Raw genomic sequence first — 19,278 nt, 5'->3', positions numbered from 1 at the left:
GTCTTGCGGCTAACTGGGAGGCACTTGGTCCAATTGGTGGGAATGAAATAGCCTGTGTTCCCTGCTCCTGTCTAAGCACCATGTATTTCTTCTCTATGTACCTTTTTTGAGCTTCGCGTGTCTCTTCCAGCATTGCCAACATCAAGGAATTTGAGCTAGTATGTGTGTGTGTTTGCTCGGTCAGCTTGTGCAGATTTATTTCTGGAAGTGGCTTTGATATATTGCAATTGACTTGGTCAACTTGCATGGTGTTCCAGGGATTGATGTTTTCCGGAACTTGTGGCCTTCCGCCACATTTGCTGGTTGAAGCTTGATCACTTGCTGGGATCTTGCATGCGGGGCATGTCCATTCCAACTGAGCAATAGTGCTGTTCACACCAACACAGTCAAAGTGGTGCCAAATCTTGCATTTGTCGCATTGCACCCAGTTTTGGATGCCTTCTGAAATACGGTTCTTTCTTCAGACGCCACATACCGTATCATCTCGTTCTATAGGCATGTTTATATACACATATGTAATTGACTTGTGCACTTTAACTTGGTTTTGCTGTGTGTTCCCACGTTGCTTGTATTCGGCGCGATCTACTACAGCAAGGTTCTTACACATACATGGCTTTTACACTTGTGTATGTGTGTATGTAGGCAATTGTGAATGCGAGCGTCTTGTGTATTTCGAAATTTGTTGAAATTCAAGCGTGGTTCACGATTATGTTTCTTGTTTGTGCGTAATTTAAAGTATTTTAAAGAAATTTTGAGGCACGGGTGTTGAATATTTCGAAACAATAAAGGGTAGATAAATTTATATAGGATTCCAATTTCTTATGTGAGTTTAATAATTATAATAAGAGAGAGCTTTAAAAAACTGTGTGTTTTTGCTTCGCTGGTTTATCTTCAATTGTCTCTCTGTTTTAGAGTTGCCGAATGGTGGTGCTTATGCATGGTGGCGTTGCCGTATGTGCCTACTTGGCTGCTATGGTTTAAATTTCAGCGCTACTCTTTTAGGTTTAAATTTCGTCGGCAACAAGACCTTTCGTCGGCTTATGATGCGAATCGAACTGAACGATAGTAACCCTATGTATTGTATGTGTTCGCTTAACTTACAAAAACATATGATGTAAGGTTCCTATTTCAGGCTGGGATATGCATCAGTCTGTCCAGGGCCCGCTACAAAAAAATTTGTAGATTGTAGGAGAACTTCAGGTTTCGAGCTGGCCTTGAAAAGCAGTAGGCAAGGGAAGAAATTATGATGCAGTGGTTTTTGCTTTTGTGGTTTTTGGTTTATTCTTTACTCTTTCATTCACTTAATTGTTGACATTTGAGACTTGTTGTTCGGTGATTGACTGTGAGGTGCGCTGGTGGACTGCGTGCTGACTTGGCCGTGATTGGCCTTTTTAAGCATCTGCCACCTGCGGACCCGGAAATAATTGCTTATTACTAACTTATGTTTCATTCTGTGACAATAATTTTAGGGCGTGTGCATTGGATTGAAGCTTGATGCTTCGTTGACAGTGGGCTAGTGGGTCAGTGTGTTTTTGATGAGGTTGTATTTCGGTAGGTGCGGGCTGTAATTGAGAATTGGGTTTTTGCTACCTCCGCATCGCGGAAGATGATATCTGAATTTGGGTCGAGCGATTGCGAAATATCGCAAAGTGCGGGATGATCGATATTTTGTGTGTGTTGAGAGGTTTTGAGAATTGGGTTTTTGTTACCTCCGCATTGCGGAAGGTGATATCTAGATTTGGATCGAGGGATTGCGAAATATCGCAAAATGCGGGGTGATCGATAATTTTGTGTGTGTTGAGAGGTTTTGAGAATTGGATTTTTGCTACCTCCGCATCGCGGAAGGTGATATCTAGATTTGGATCGAGGGATTGCGAAATATCGCAAAGTAAGGTGTAAATTCTTAGTTTTAGTTTATTTTATTTGTTTTGAAGTTTGACTCCGCTTGTCAGTTTGATTCTTGTTCTAAATGGTGTAGGTGTGCTGAAACTTCGCCGTTTGTGACGAACCAGAGCCAGAGCCATAGTTCGTTACAATGATTGTATGCTCTTTCGTTTTTAGCGCTTGAAAATTATCAATTGTGTGTTTTCATTTTTGTGTTCGGAGCTCACATAACCTTGACCTTAGAATTTTATTGATTTTTATGAAACTTTTTTACGAAGCTTGACCCACAATATTAGAAGAACTTTTATTTCCTTTATAAATCCGTTATATGCTATTATACTTTTAATAAATGTAAAATAAACAAATGGATAAACGATTATAAATATGTAAATGAACACATTCGAATAATTTCACCTTTTTTGCGAAAGTGAAAGCCGGAAATGAAACCACTTTACCGTTCTAACCGTTACTATTTACTTATTACTTTTCAACATTTTTTACTTAGAGTACAGAGGGTTATTTAAAAAGTTTTCTACGTTTATTAAAAAGTCAATCGAACGTAGCGGACGATAATATCGCTGAAATAGTTGGATCGCCACATAATACTAAAATCCCCGAAAGTTTGGATTGGCGGAGAAAAGGGTTCACAACCCCATCACAGAATCAACAAAGCTGTGGCTCATGCTACGCTTTTAGTATTGCTGAAAGCATTGAAGGACAGATTTTTAAACGCACTGGACAAATATTGAACTTAAGCGAACAGCAAATTGTAGATTGTAGCGTGTCTCATGGAAATCAAGGATGCATTGGAGGATCTTTGCGAAACACTTTAAAATACTTACAGAGCACAGGCGGCATAATGAGATCGGATGATTACAAATACGTTTCGAAGGTAATTTTTTATATTGTAGAATGTATTATTATGCTAATCTGATGTCTACATTTGGTAGAAACACAAGACTTTGTGCCCAAAAGATCGCGTATACCTTATGCCTTATATTTGAACCAAAACCAGTGGCATAGCTAGGTAGCAAAGGGCCCTGGTGCAAAAATTAATTGGCAAAACTAAAGTCAGATATTTTATCATTAAGACGGTTTTGTGTGAACTTTATGGATTAATAATATTGGTATTAGTTCATGAAGTAAATCGAATGCTTTATTTGCAAATGTATAAATTCAAAAAACTTTTCTGTACATTTAACAAAATTACAATATTTTTCTTGCGTTACTTTTCGCAAAATTACACTACTCGACAAAATTAAATTTTTATACCCGTTCTCGATGAATTAAATGGCAGATTAGATTTGTGGTAAAAGTGTATGTGTGCAACGCAGAGAAGAATATGTTTCCGACCCCAAAAAGTATATATATTCTTGATCAGCATCAATAGCCGAGTCGATATAACCATGTCCGTCTGTCCGTCCATCCGTCTGTCTGTCTTGATCAGCGCCTAGTTCTCAGAGACTATAAGAGCTTGAGAAACAAAATCTTGTTTTCAGACTCATGTCCACACTGACTCACACTGTCCTACGTCCGCTTCCGACCCTCAAAGGACGAAAATCTTTGGCATCTACAATTTTGAAGATACGAAAAAACAAAAAGTGCAGTATCGTAGAGAATGACCATATCAACCACATTGCCGAATCTGAAATGTTCGTTTTTCTGGACGCGCGGAGCCCAGGCCGAAAAGCAGCCCTTCCTTCCTCCCCACCTACCGAGGGACGCAGATATAGACGAGATGGCTCCAATTTCTTCAGTATAGATATATTCGTAGGGTTAATCACTTATATATAAATGTACATATGTAATCGCGTGCAAAAAGACCGGCCGTGTTGCTTGGGGTGAAGAAGCGCATTATACTCCCGTCGAAGTCAGCTGCCGACGGCTCGGCTGCGGGTGCGTGAGCGTGGGCGGGAGCGTAAGTGTGGTGAGTCTGAGCGCGCGAGAGCGCGTCCCCGGGGGGAAAAACGCTCATAAGCGTGAGAGCGAGAGCGAGGGCAACAGCTTGCGTAGCTAGATTGCTAACAGTGGTGTGGCTGGAATGCCCACAGAGCTGTTGCCCCGCCAGCGCCGTCCTCACTCTGAACAGAGCTAAACATGCAAAGATAGCTAAGAAATCGTACTAATTACGGGAAAGGTATGTTAGTATTAGTGATTTAAGAAGAGGAAGGGAATTAGTGGTGGATATTGTATGGTAGAGGGAATTGAAGTCCGAGCATAGGACCCTAAACGGTTCATGCTAGGAATAATTGGAACTACAAAGTGGAACGAACAAAGGAATAAAGTTTCTAGTAGATCTAATAGGAATCGTAAAGTTTATGCGGCTCAACAAGTCAGGGATATCTATGTCACCCTTGATCAGGTTGTGCATAAAAATCACCCCAAGCATTTTTCTACGACTAACTAAGGTTGGAAGGTTAAAAGCAGTCTACGAGGGTATGATGTCAGTCTCACCACCTGCATCCCAGCTAAGGAACGTTTGGAACAGTTGGAACGTTTCTCCATAGAATTTTATGAGCGACGCCAGAGCCGAAGACCTGGGACCGTACGCTGAAACCTCAGCTGCGCCACTTTCGTTGTATGAACTGTCACATCTATATACGGTATGGTTAGTGGCAGTACTCAGATCCACAAAAAAAAAAAGATTGTATAAACTAGAAAAGTATCCGAAGATATTTGCTGGTATTACAGGTATGTTTCTACCCCCCTTGATAGTTATGCCCTCTGCACAATGAGCCCTTCCCGGGGGAATGGTGGGAATTTTTAAAAGATTTTCAACACCGATTCACACATCCACCACTCACCATCCATGTAAAACAGCTCATGCATAGAATTTGGTGCGGCGGAAAATTTGTGTACTTTTATAATTTAAATGAATATTAACAATATTTCAATGGTTTTGAATGTGATTCAGCACCAAAATGTATTCTTGCACAATCTAATCATGTTGCACGACATGGATGATGATAATAATGTGTTCAACATTGATGAGGAGAATTTATTGGAATGGATATCTGTTGGATATCTGTTATCAACAAAGAAAAGAAAACACTGAAGCGTGGTCATATGTGACTGCTTCTACTAAATTCAATCAATGTTTTAAATACAATTATATTGTGAGGTCCTATCTCAGGCTGAGGTATGCATCAGTCTGTCCAGGGTCCACTACAAGAAAATTTGTAGATCGCAGCTGACTTCAGGTGTCGGGCTGGCTTGAAATGTAGTCGGCAAGGGAGAAATGATGACGCGAGAGTTTTGTTTTGTTTGTTTCTTGGTTTATTCAACGTAGTTCTTTACGTTGTTACTCTGGCTTGTAGTTGTATGGTGCGCTGGTGGACTGCGTAGGGCAGTGTCTTGGGTGTGTGACTGAGGGACTGCGTAGTGCAGTGTCTTGGGTGTGTGACTGAGGGACTGCCTAGTGCAGTGTCTTGTGTTTGGGCTGATGGACTGCCTAGCGCAGTGTCTTGTGTTCGGGCTGATGGACTGCCTGCTCTTTCGGCCGATCTTGGCCCTTTTATGCAGCTGGCGATCGCAGGTGAGACCCGGAAATAATTGCTTATTGCTATCTTCTGATTATTGGGTGCCAATAATTGTGGGGCGTGGTAAGTGGGTCGAAGCTGAGTGCTTCGTTGACAATTGCTTAGTGGGTTAGTTTGTTTTGATGAGAGTGTTTAGCTGAGGCTGCATCGCAGTAGGTGCGGGCTGCAGTTGGGAATTGGGTTTTTGCTACCTCTGCATCGCGAAGGTGATATCTGAATTTGGGTCGATGTTTCGAGGCCGAGTGGTTGCGAAACATCGCCAAGAAGTGGGTGACCGAGAATTTCGTGCTGTGTTTTTTCGCTGATCGAGAGTTCTTAATTTTAGTAATTTTTCCGGAGTGCTGACACACCGCTATTTGTGGAGAACCGTGGCTAGAGCCATGGTTCGTTAGCTCTGTGTATATCAGTTTGATTATTGTCTCCCGCCAGCGTGGATGCGCTGACCCTCCGCCGTTTGTGACGAGCCATTGCTAGAACCATGGTTCGTTACAATATATTGTGCTAGGATAACCCCTATCAGACCCTATGTAGATTAACCCACTGCCAATACGGCAGCCCTATCACATGTAAATAGCCCCTAGATATAAGGTCACACTGTAGAAATACCGAATGTACGGTCTCATATAGACGCGAGGGCAAGGGAAAAGAGACATTGAAAGAGGAAAGACGTATCGGTCGGAATAAAGTTAAAGAAAAAGTGTATACTCGTGTTTTACTTCCACAATCTCAGAAGTGGGCCTTACTCACAATGTGCGACATCGAACTTAACCAATTCTCGTCAGCGCAAGTAAAGAGATGGCTGGCTGGACTCGCGCTATCAACTCAAGGCTCCAAAGCCGAATTGATCGCACGCGTAAGCACAATCTCACCAAACGCCCGCGGCAATCCACCAGAAGGTTCGATCGACCGAATGGAACAGCAGCAGGCGGCAGGCGAAGCCCCAACCTTGGCATCGTTGGTCGAGGAAGAGGCAGCACCAACAACTCGAGGCATGCAGGGACAGTCGAGTATGGTAGAAGCCGAGTACGACGCTCTGATGAAATTGAGCGCAGAGATTGAAGCAGGAAAAAACATGCTGCGGCAAATCCATGACGAAATAAACAAGATCATTCACGTCGGCCAATCCAATGACGTCATCAACGAAGACAACGACACAGTTAACAGCGACAACGATAACAGTGCTACAGTAAACAGCGCCACAGTCAACAGCACCGCTTGCGTTAACAGCACCAATGTTAATAGCACCCCGGATGGCAGTGATGGAAAAGACGACAACTCAGACGGTGTTGCAAAACGTCGACACAAATGTAAACAACATATGGGGATCACCGACAGCATCCCTTACGTTAACAAAGGAAGTGACTATGGAATACGATGGGACACAGTGCGCCAAAAACTGGGTCATACAGATGGAGAACATTGCCCAAATATACAATCTGGACCACATTACCAAACGAATGCTGCTGATTGCCAAGCTCAAAGGAAACGCTCAACGCTGGCTCCATGCAGATTCCTCGCGCATCTGGGAATCAGCTGATCACCTGTGCGAGCAATTGATCGTGGCATTCGGGGCAACCATCACCAAAGGAGAACTCAGAGACAGTTTCCATAAGCGTCAATGGCTGTATGGAAAAAATTGTTCCACATACTTCGAGGAGAAAATTATGTTGGCTAGGAACATCAACATAGACACAGAAGAATTGAAAGATAAGATAATCGAGGGAATTCCAGCTTCGGGCTTGCGAGATCGGGCTCGCATTCAGTGCTTCTCCGATCCGAAGCAAATTTTGCGTGCTTTCTCGGAGATTCGCCTTCCGGAGCGTATGCAGCATGCCACATCATCACGGGGCCTGGCAAATTCTTCGGCGACCAAGGACTTACGTTTCGCCAACTGCAACTCGCGAGGTCATTTCGCCAAGGACTGCCTTAAGCCAAAAAGGGAGCCTGGATCCTGCTACGCCTGTGGAGCATTTGGACATCTGGTCGGACAGTGCCCGGAGAGAAAGAGCGTAACATATAACAATTATGTAAGATACTTTAAGATTTTCTTCTGCAACAAAGTCGTAACATCATTTATTTCAGCGTGCCTCATAGACTCTGGCAGCCCCATATCGTTCATCAAGAAAAGTTTAATTACTAGAGAAATGAGTTTGGAACCAGTTTTGGAATTATATTTTGGGCTAAGTAAAAGCCAATTGAAAACATTTGGAAAAATTTTATGTTATGTTTTGAAAGGAAGAATAAAATGTTATTTTTATTTGAACGTTGTGTCGAACGAGTCTATGAGTCATGGTGTGGTCCTTGGCAAACATTTTATGAATGCATGCGAGTTAAACTTGGACTTAAGTACTTTGTACTTTAAGTACAAATTCAACAATTCCGATCGAAAATGATAAAATACAAATTAAAACGTTTGGAAAACATATTAGTATAATGAGTAATGCAAATAATAGAGAAAATTTCGATAAAATAGTTAGAGGTGAGGTACTTAAAATAGACAATAATAATGAAATTGTTAGGGATACCGTTAGTGAAGAAGTTAATGAAATTGTTAGTGATACCGTTAGTGATGAAGTTAATGAAATTGTTAGTGATACTGTTAGTGAAGAAGTAAATGAAATTGTAAGTAATACTGTGAGTGAAGAAGATAATGAAATTGTTATTAACACTGTTAGTGAGGAAGCTAGTGAAATTGTTAGTGATAATATTAGTAAAGAGGTAAACAAAATTGTTAATGAAACCATGACTAACGTTGTAGGAGTAACTAATGAAGTAATTGATGAAGATTTAAGCGATTCTACCAGACCAAAAAATTTTAAAAAGAAAACAGTTAGTTCGATAAATAACGATGCGATGGTTATGAATGAAATCCTAAGCAGCAAAGCTGATGACGCAGACAATGAAATTATCGTTCCAGACATTTTTAATATCAATTATATGGAAGATGAAAAAGTTGATTACATCTGCGGGGAGAATATAAGTCATAGGCTTAAGTATCAACTAAGGCAAACAATCGAAGACTATTACGTAAAGACGGTTAAACCAAAAGAACCATTAGTCAAATGCGAGATAAAACTTCACTTAGAGAAATCAAAACCTTTTAGTTGTGCTCCAAGGCGACTGTCATACACCGAGAAAGATAAATTGCAGCAATTACTAGACGAATATTTAAGAAAAGGAATAATACGACCTAGCGATTCTGAATACGCTTCACCTATCGTACTAGTTAAAAAGAAAACGGGGGATTTAAGGTTATGTATAGATTTTAGAAAACTCAACAAGACTTTGATTAAGGACAACTATCCCATACCCCTCATCGATGATCTGCTGGACAAATTATCCAAAAAAAAGGTCTTTACGAAACTCGATCTCAAAAATGGTTATTTTCATGTATTCGTTAATGAGGAATCGATTAGGTATACATCGTTCGTGACACCTTTAGGACAATTTGAATTCCTTAGAATGCCACAGGGCCTCAAAACAGCATCAGAAGTGTTTCAAAGGTTTGTTAATAAAATATTCGATGATTTAATTAGGGATGACAAAGTTATTGTATATATGGATGGCATCATGGTAGCCAGAAAAGATACACAAGAACACTTAGAAACGCTGAAAGAAGTTTTTATTAGATTAGCTCAAAACAAATTAGAATTGCGTAAAGACAAATGTGAGTTCTTACAATCTAATATTAAATATTTGAGGTTTACAATCAACGGACAAGGTATAAAAGCAGACGAGAATTAGAAGCAATCAAAAACTTTCCAATCCCAGATAAGGTACAGGTTGTGCAAAGTTTTCTTGGCTTATGCTCCTATTTCAGGAGATTTATAAAAGATTTCTCAACTGTTGCCAAACCTCTTTACGATCTTCTGAGAAAAGATACAGAGTTCAAATTTAGTGAAAACGAATTAAATTGCTTTTTATCGCTTCAGGAAATGCTAATGCAGGCACCTATTTTAGCACTTTATAATCACAAAGGACAGATAGAACTGCATTGTGATGCAAGTGCTCTTGGTTTCGGGGCAGTGCTACTTCAGAAGAAGGACGACGGAAAACTGCATCCAGTCTTTTATTTCTCTAAGCGTACAACTGCAGCGGAATCAAAATATCACAGCTTTGAGCTGGAGACAATGGCATTTAATTACGCATTACGCAGGTTTCGCATATATTTATATGGAAAACGGTTCAAGATCGTTACTGACTGTAATTCACTAACGCTAACGCTCAACAAAATTGAGCTAAACCCGCGTATTGCTAGATGGGCTTTAGAATTGCAAAGTTATGACTATGAGTTGAGCCATAGAGAAGGCAACAGGATGCAGCACGTAGATGCGCTTAGTAGATGCACAAACATTCTCATTGTAGAAACAAACACGTTTGAAGACAACTTAGTTATTTGCCAAGCCAAGGACCAAATAGTTAGAAATATCAAGCAACAGTTAGAAGAAAATGAACACAAGCTTTTCGAAATGAGAAATGGTGTAGTTTATAGGAAAAGTAATGACGGAAGATTGTTATTCTATGTATCATAACGAAATAGGACACATAGGCAGAGACAAAATGATGAACATAATAGGCAAAAGCTATTGGTTTCCAAACGTAAAAGAAAAATGCTCCAGTCATATTGAAAACTGTTTGAAATGCGTATCGTTTTCGCCTAAAACAGGAAAAGAATGATTTTTGCACTCCATTTTTTTTTATTTTCCCAATGTCTGGACGTTGATATGCAATGACTGCACCATCAAGCGACCCATGCGACACCAAGCCGAAGTCTGTTACGCGCGGAACCCAGGCAGAAACGCAGCCCTCCTCCCGCCCAACCGACAACCGAGGGGCGCTGCCGCATGACGCGCGACGCGTGTTACCGAACCGATCGCGAGCATGCAGGAAAGATAGGTGTTAGACTAAAATTCGAGGAAAATTAGAGCTAAACACAACTCAAAGAGCTAAACATGCAAAGATAGCTAAAAAATATAACTAATTACGGGAAAGGTATGTTAGTATTAGTGATTTAAGAAGAGGAAGGGAATTAGTAGTTGATATTATGTGATAGAGGGAATTGAAGTCCGAGCAAAGTACCCTAAATGGTTCGTGCAAGGAATAATTCGATCTACAAAGCGGAAGGAACAAACGAATGAAGTTTCTAGTAGATCTAATAGGAATCGTAAAGTTTATGCGGCTCAACAAGTCAGGGCTATCTACGTCATCCTTGATCAGGTTGTGCATAAAAATCACACCAAGCATTTTTCTACGACTAACTAATGTTGGAAGGTTTATTAAAAGCAATCTACGAGGATAAGATGGCAGTCTCACACCTGCATCCCAGTTAAGGCCACGCAGAGCAAAAAGTAAAAAGTTTACCATGGTAGAAATGTGTTCAGAAAACCTTAACTTTGGGTATAATTTAACACCAAGATCATCAACTAAGGTAATTCTCTCAAGAGAACCACCGTAGAGGCTATAAGGAGCCAAAAGCGGGCTGGAGCGATGAAATGTCATTACTTTGCATTTCGAGGCATTTAGGTGTAACATATTTGCACAACACCATGATTGAAAGTTATTGATATCGGATTGCAAGCGAGAGTGAAATGAAATGTCCTGAAGGCAGATCATTAATAAAGAGTGTGAATAGTAGGGGGCCTAGATGGCTGCCCTGTGGTACTCCAGAAGTAACCTTAACAGGTGAAGAGAAGGAGTTTTTGAAGAGGACTCTTTGAGACCTAGAACGAAGGTAGCTAGAAATCCATCTCAAAAGATTAGGCGGAAACCCTAAAAGGTCAAGTTTTTGTGCTAAAAGGGAATGGTTTACAGAATCGAATGCTTTACTAAAATCAGTGTAAATGACATCCGTCTGCAAGTTACCTTGAAAGCCTTTAATGATAAAAGAGGTAAACTCTAATCAATTTGTGGTTGTTAATCGTCGCCTTATAAATCCGTGCTGGGACGGAGATATAAGTGAGCTAAACATTTTTCAAACATTTTAAGAATAGCGGATAACTTAGATATACCTCTATAATTATTTGCATCAGACTTGCTACCTTTCTTATGGAGCGAAATAATAAAAGATTCCTTCCAGATGGGGGGGAAGCATGAAGAGTTAATGGATAGGGTGAATAGTTTAAGCAAGGGTCCACACAAAGCGTCGGCACAGTACCTGAGTACACAGCCGGGAACTCCGTCGGGACCTGGTGAAAACACCGGCTTAACTAGTCGAAGATCATGAAGCAGTGAGCTTTCATTTAACAAGGGGCTGAAGATGCCATTCGACCTTGGTAAACTGTATGGATACGGCTGACCAGAGTAGCTTTCATGAGAATAGGTTGTTTGGAAAATTTTCGCAAAAAGATCGGCAATTGCCTGATCATTTTTTGCTGACATATTGAGAAAAGATAACGAGGATGGATGTGCGGACGTTCTACGCTTACTATTTACGAAGCTGTAAAGCTGTTTAGGGTCCTGTGGAAATCGTATCTTGCATCGAGATAGGTTGTTTTTATAGCATTGATCGTTAAGAACGGAGAAATTTGACCGAGCTATTACATAGTGAGAAAGAGAAGAGAGAGAACCAACTTCTCGAAATTTTTTATAAAGTCTTGATTTAAAATTTTGTAGACTGGATAACTCTTTGGTAAACCAAGGAGGCTTTCCAGATCTAACCGGACAAGAAAGTGGGACACAAGAATCAAAAAATGTGTCAAGTACATTGTAAAAAATGTTTGTGCCTTTCATAACGTCAGTGCACAAGTACAGAGCGGACCAATCAAAATCCCTAATTTACGAAAGCAGCGGACACGTTCAGATAGCCTACCCATTCGATCCAATACAGGCCCAATATCGACTGACACTTCGAATGTAGGATGGTAGGAGTCTTCAGGTATACTGAGCGGAAGGGCTCGGGTTAACAACGCTATGGTCGGATCCGAGACAAAGCACAGATCAAGCAATCGACCCAAGGAATTTTTCACATGGTTGACTTGAGACAGGGATAGGTCTTGCAAGCCGTCGATAAAGTCATGTGGTGACATGGGCACAAGGTTATTAGCCTCGTTTACCGAAGACCAAACAGTACCTGGCAAATTGAAATCACCAAGAACTATCATATGGTCTTTATCTGATATCGAGGAAGAAACAGTTTTTAAAGCGGACTGGTGATGCTCGTATATTAAGATATCCGAGGAACGTGGAATATACGAGCAAGTAATGAAAATGGAAAAGCCTGGGAGAATCAGTTTTACGCACAGGAATTCCAGGTCTTGTTGAACCTGGACCATGAAATGTTCCGACGTGAAGTTTGAGTCCACTGCAATAAGGACCCCACCTCCACGTCGAGAAGAACGGTCATTTCTAAAAATTGTGTACCGACCTTCCAAAACTTCGGAACTAAGGATGTCCGGCTTTAACCAGGTCTCGGTGAACACAATAACGTGGGATGAGAATGCGAGACTCTCAAGGAAAAGAGAGCTGAGCTTACTACGCAAGCCTCTAGCATTCTGGTAGGTAACTACAAGATAGGAAGTTAGTTTTTTGGATGGGTGGAAGTAGATGTGGAAGATGAGGATGGAGATGAAGCACTGGTCTGAATGCTAGGAAGAGTAATGGGGGGCCTATTCTTTTTCTTAGCCTTAAACTCTTTAACCACCAAATGCTCTGGCCAAAACTTGGCGGAACAAATGGTTTCAAATTGCGTTGGCGAGACGCTTATCTTGAAGGAAGATATCTCCCTGGCGTAAGAAGAGTTAAATTTTTCCACCTTTAAGCCGACGGCTTTTATTTTGCTTTGTATAAAAGCGGTCACATCATTGGATGTGAGGTCAGGGGCTAGCCGCGAGACAAAAACTTGTCGCTTTGGTGGGACTCCCACCAATGGTTTTGGTACCACAGGCCTAGTACCTGTGATGGCAGTATCCGATGGTCCTGGACATCTATTAGCTGGTGGGAGCGAAACTGAGGGAATAGTTAAGGGGTTGGGTGCGGACTCGATGGACACGGACTCTACAGACATTTCTAACTGCATACTCTCCGAAGTGACGCATTCGGCTCCCTAATCTGCATCACCAGCAGCGATCGTTGCCCTTGGAGTAGCAAACGTAATCAACTGCTGCACTAAAGGAGTGGTCGGAGTAAGTTTTTCAGATGCCGGGGGACATGAGGCAGTCGGCACTTGCAAGTCCCGCGAAGTCGACTTCTTGCGCCTCGGAGACTCAGCCAGCAGCTGCAAGCTGCTGAACTGAGTGTTCATGGCCAAGAGCCGATCATATTGCTGTTTAAAGCCTACGATTAGCTCTTTGAAGCCACTCCGCGCTTGCCTCATGAACGAACGCATGTCGTTTTCCACAGCACGGCATTCCTCACAACTATAATGTAGGCCGTTGTCTTGGGAAATGGCGTCTCCTACACGGCCCGAGATCCCTACACATTTTGCGTGCACTACGCTTTCGCAAAGCCAGCAGGGAATATTGGGCTGGTCATGGGTGATCTGCTTCTTGCAGGTTTTTTTGGCACAGACGACAGAAAATTCCATATTTATGTCTTTTATTTTTTTTTACTTTGGGAAAAAAAAGTTCAAAACAAATAGCAATCAGACCACTGTGCAGAGCAAATGCTTAGAGCAACGCTTAAAGCGAAATCGGTAAAAGATGAGAGAGGAGAGTGGTTGCAGCAACAGCTTATAGGTGAGAGCGTTACTGCACAAAAAGTTCCAAGAGCGAGAGCGAAAGAACAGTTATTGAGAGTTAGGTGATAGAGAGAGTGATAGACGGCAATAACAACGACAAAGAGCAGCTAAATGTAATGAGAGGGCGTACTTACGAAAAGCAACAACACAAACACACGACTACCGACGCACAAAATTTATTAAATAAGTTGTTTTTTTACACAATTATCAGGCATGCACCCGCGGTAAAAGTATGATTTTAATGTAAGTTAGTTTTTGTATTTGTATTTGTATTTCATAAGGTTCAACTATGAGCAGTTAAACTAAGAAAAAAAAATTATAACATAATATGAAAAGGACAAGAACATGGATTATCAGACTATGGTTATTATCCTGACCCAATAGGACTAATTTATTGGCAAAATAGCCGCTATGGTCCGACTCACAGCAAGTCGTGGTCAGGAAACAACGCATAGCCTATTAAGTTAAGATAATTAATTAATTAATTTAAGTTATATGTCAACAACGATTTTACCTTAATAGAACTAGTGTCGAAGGAAAACAGATGGAAGAAAGTATTGTAGTCACGGCAAAGGCTACGGAAAGATTCATGGTCAGAGTAATTAGAAAGACAGAGTTGAAGATGAAGCGGAAAGTAATGCCTAGTCGGGCGGGAAGGGACAGAAATGCTAATAAGGCTACTGAGCGCACTGGAATCAACCTCACCAGCAAGAAGCTTGTGAAGAAAAAGCACTCCATGGCAAATCCTACGGCTTTCAAGAGAGCGGATATCGAGGAGCCGGATCCTACTCTCATAAGAAGGAAGATGTCTAGAGGGGTCCCAATTAAGGCCACGAAGTGCAAAAAGGATAAACTGTTTTTGAACAGACTCAATCATATCCTTATATTTTTGATAATGCGGAGACCAAACGCAGGAACCGTATTCAAGGATAGGTCGGACAAGGGACACATATAAAAGTTTAGTGGTATAGGGGTCGGTGAACTCCTTAGACCATCTTTTGATAAAGCCCAGGACGCCTCTGGCTTTATTCGAAATAGCGGATATGTGTGAGTTATAACACAGATTAGGTACAAAGATTATTCCCAAGTCAGTAATTTTGTAAAGGCGGTTTAAGGAACAGTTATGGATATTATAGTCAAAGAGGTAAGGCTTGCTGCGATGGAATGTCATGACGTTACATTTGGAGATGTTAAGGGGAAGAATGTTTATTAAGCACCAGTTGTTGAGGGCGTCAAGATCAGATTGGAGACATAACGGGGACATGGGGTCGCTATAGGAGAAACATAACTTCACATCGTCCGCATACATAAGTACTCGGGAATGAGTTAAGACTTGGGGAAGATCATTGATGAATAAATTAAACAAGAGAGGGCCAAGATGGCTACCTTGAGGCACCCCCGACGATACAGAGACAGGCCTGGAAAGAGAGCCATTAAAACAGACACACTGAGATCGATTACCAAGATATGCATTAAACCAGAAAAGAAGTTTAGGCGGAAACCCCAGGAGAGATAATTTATGAATAAGCAGATTATGATTCACTGAATCAAATGCTTTTTGCGACTGCTTTGCGAAACCCTCATGCACGAAAGTGGAGAATTCCAGGAGGTTAGACGAAATAGACCGACGTTTTACAAATCCATGCTGCGATTCAGAGAATACTGAACAACAAAAGTGTTGGAGCTGGGAAGTAATTATTTTTTCGAAGAGTTTGGGAATGGCGGATAAATTGGAGATCCCACGGTAATTTGAAACAATCGATTTAGAGCCCTTTTTATGAATGGGAATAATATAAGACTCTTTCCAGACAGTGGGAAAATCGCCGAGCTCGAGAGATAGGTTAAACAGTTTAAGGAGGGGCACGCAGAGAGAATCTGCACAAAGTTTAAGGACAGCACTAGGAACCATATCGGGACCGGTAGAAAAGAAAATTTACATGACTTTAAGTTAATTAAGAGGTCATTATAGTCGATGAATGGGGGATAGATACAGTTAGAACTATTCATGTGGAAAGGATAAGATTGATTGGGACGAAGTATGTCAGAAGAAGTCAGAATAGAGGGATGGTTATTAGAGGGAGCTGAGTAGCAGAGTTGGAAAAATGAAGCGAAAAGATTAGCAACATCACAATCATTATCAGCCTGGCTGCCGTTAAAAGAAAAAGATGACGGAAATTGGGAAGAGTTACGTTTCGAGTTGACAAACCTAAAAAATTGCTTGGGATCACGCTTAAAGCTGAGTCTACATTTGGAGAGGTAGTCATTATAACATGTTTTATTACATAAAAGAAATTTGCTCTTAGCGATTGAATACTTAGTGAAGTCAGATTGCGAACCAGTTCTTTTGAACCTTTTATACAAGCGAGATTTAATATTCTGAAGGTTTGTCAAACGCGGGGTGAACCAAATAGGGCCACTAACATGAGGCGAAGGTGAAATTAAAGGTACATAGGTACTAAAGACATTAAACAAGGAACGATAAAATGCATTTGTAGCCGGCTCAATTTCATGAAAGACTTCGAGAAATGACCAATCAATCTGAGATAGTGCAAGATTCAGGCACTTAAAATCTGCTTTCCTGAAGCAAAAAATAGACGGCGGCTTAACGGGAGTTTTGATGGGGTCCGAGGAGGGCAACTGGACGGAAATTTCAAGTGTGGGATGATAAGGATCTTCTGGGAAAGATAGAGGGGACCTTTTGCAGACCATGGTATTCGATATGTCGGAAGAAAACACGAGATCCAGAAGTCTACCCAAGTTATTGGATATAGCATTGACCTGACCCAGCGATGTATCCGACAATGAATCAACAAAATCATGCTGAATAGATGGGAACATCAGGTTAGATTCAACAGAAGGAGACCATGATATATTAGGTAGGTTAAAGTCTCCAAGGACTATAAGACGATCAGAGTCGTTAAGCTGGGACGCAATAGACTGAAGATGGGAAACGTGATGCATATAAGTGGAGAATTCTGAGGACGGCGGAATATAAGAGCAGGAGATAAAAAGCTTAGTAGAGGGCCAGCAAAGCTTAACAACAATAATTTCAATGTTATTAAGCCCTTCGACATGAACGATTTGGGAAGCTATGGTCGAACGAACAGCAATCAGGACTCCGCCGCCACGAGATGGACGATCATACCTATATATGTTAAATTTGTCAATGAGAATCTCGGAGTCATAAATAGAGGAGTTGAGCCAGGTTTCGGAAAAAGCGATTACATCAGTCTCAAAAGATGCACTGTCAGTATATAGCTTATTAAGCTTACTGCCCAAGCCACGAACATTCTGATATGTTATCTTAAGGGAAAGGGGTGAAATTAGTTTTTTGAGGCCGGGGGTAAAGTTGCCGGAGATGGAGTTGGACGGACGGAAGTTAAAGCAGTCGGAGATGGAGTTGGAAGGACACCCACTCGTCGTTCCGGGCTAGAGGGACGATTGGTAAACACATGACAGATAGTATGTTCCGGCCAGAAAGAGGGGTCGAGCATACTACTGACATGTTTGTCAGGAACGAGTATTTTGAAGGAAGATATGTTGCGTTTAACTTTAAAGTTAAATTTAGTGACAACAAGACCTGAGGAATCATCAATGTCAAGCTTAGAAAAGATAAAGTCCCTGACCAGGACATCCGTTGCCGATGCCATCAGTCGAGAAACGAAAATAGATTTTAGTGGGGCGACAGCAGTTAGGATAGAAGGAGGGATGGTAGAACTATTGTGTAGAACCGGCGGACCAGATTCAACCCGAAGGGCAGAATCGGCAGATGACGGGCCATATTCTGGGTTGACGGTGGATGCCGAGGCAGACGGAGCCCCCACATCCATGCTGACGGCAGCGTCAGCGGGTTCCAGTGAAGGCACCGAAGCTCCAGCGCCAGGGTCATCATTAACTTCCTGCCTGACATCGCAGTCAGACACAGGAACTGAAGGAGCGGCAGTTGAGGAGGCGGCTGTTGAGGAGGCGGCTGTTGAGGAGGCAGAAGCGGAAGCCACAGTCGGTGCCCCATTACATCCAAGATCGACAGCTCCAAAGTCTATTAAAGACGGAGAACGAATTGGAGGTGGAGGAGATCCAGGAACTGCAAGGAAGTTAGAGAGTTAAATTATAGATAAAAACACCGGCTGTTTAAGTTAAACAAAAGGAAAATGCGGAGTGCAAATCAAAAACACGTCTGGTCACTACGAAAGAGAACGAACGAATTTCCAAAAGGAAATTAGCCTTTTGAAATAATCCACATCGATCATTACGGTCCAGTTGATTCAGGAAGATCAAAGAAGCACATATTAGTAGTCATTGACGCCTTTACAAAGTTTGTGCGCTTATATGCAGCAAAAACAACGAATACACGGGAGGTCATCGTTTCTTTAAAAGACTATTTTAGAGCATACAGCAAACCCAAATGCATAATTTCAGATCGAAGAAGCTGTTTCACATCAAACGAGTTCGATGAGTTCATGACAGAGACTGACATTAAGCATATTAAAAACGCAACATTGGACCAATGTTGGCGAAACTAGTAGAACCAGAAAAAGGTATTCACTGGCATGTAGTGATAGACAAAGTAGAACATGCATTAAATAACACGCAGCATCGGAGCACAAAACAAGTTCCGTGTAAACTATTATTTTGCATAGAACAGAGAGGAACAGTAGTAGACGAATTAAAGGAAAAGCTAGAACAGTTAAATGAAGTACAAGAAAGCGAAGATTTAACAGAATTAAGAGAGGAAGCGGCGAAAAAATGGAGACAGCCCAAGCGTACAACAAAAAGCAACACGACAAGGGCTTAAAGAAACCTAAAGAATATAAAGAAGGAGACTATGTGATGGTAAAAAATTTTGATTGCACAGTAGGAGCATCTAAAAAATTAATTCCCAAAAACAAAGGGCCTTACGTAATCGAAAAAGTATTAAGAAATGACAGGTTTTTGTTAAAAGACGTAGAAGGTTTTCAAGTTTCCCGTAATCCTTATCAGGGTGTTTGGAGTATTCAACCATAAAACACTGGGTAGGCAACAAAAATAAATGTTAATATAAAAAAAAAAAAACTCTAATATCTTAAGTAAAAGACAGAACTGTAAACCATTGTAAAACTCCCGTATATCTAAGTGAATCAGGTGATCCAACTGTCAGGATGGCCGAGTTGTGGTAGGATAACCCCTATCAGACCCTATGTA

General features: G+C 41.3%; 2 protein-coding genes across 4 annotated transcripts in view; both read left to right on the top strand.

Moving 5' to 3' along the window:
• LOC111080116 (procathepsin L) overlaps positions 1–19,278 on the top strand; it is a 42,490-nt gene that overhangs the window by 7,372 nt on the left and 15,840 nt on the right. For all 3 annotated transcript variants that reach the window (XM_022375570.2, XM_022375573.2, XM_022375572.2), the window contains exon 3: positions 2,390–2,776. In XM_022375570.2, coding sequence (XP_022231262.2) covers positions 2,390–2,776 — 387 coding nt within the window. The remainder of the gene's footprint in view (positions 1–2,389; positions 2,777–19,278) is intronic.
• On the top strand, positions 6,518–7,763 carry LOC111080117. Its single transcript, XM_022375575.2, has 2 exons — positions 6,518–7,450; positions 7,506–7,763. Exons 1-2 carry the CDS (start codon positions 6,656–6,658, stop codon positions 7,515–7,517), a joined length of 807 nt encoding a protein of 268 aa, XP_022231267.1. The 5' UTR covers positions 6,518–6,655; the 3' UTR covers positions 7,518–7,763.

The sequence above is a fragment of the Drosophila obscura genome, unplaced genomic scaffold, assembly GCF_018151105.1.
Source record: "Drosophila obscura isolate BZ-5 IFL unplaced genomic scaffold, ASM1815110v1 contig_9, whole genome shotgun sequence".
NCBI lineage: Eukaryota > Metazoa > Arthropoda > Insecta > Diptera > Drosophilidae > Drosophila > Drosophila obscura.
Note: the sequence above shows the minus strand (reverse complement) of the source record. Positions and strands in the feature narration are given on the sequence as shown.

Coding starts and splice junctions, on each gene's coding strand:
- LOC111080117 (XM_022375575.2), top strand. CDS start 6,656: ATGTTAATAGCACCCCGGATGGCAGTGATGGAAAAGACGACAACTCAG.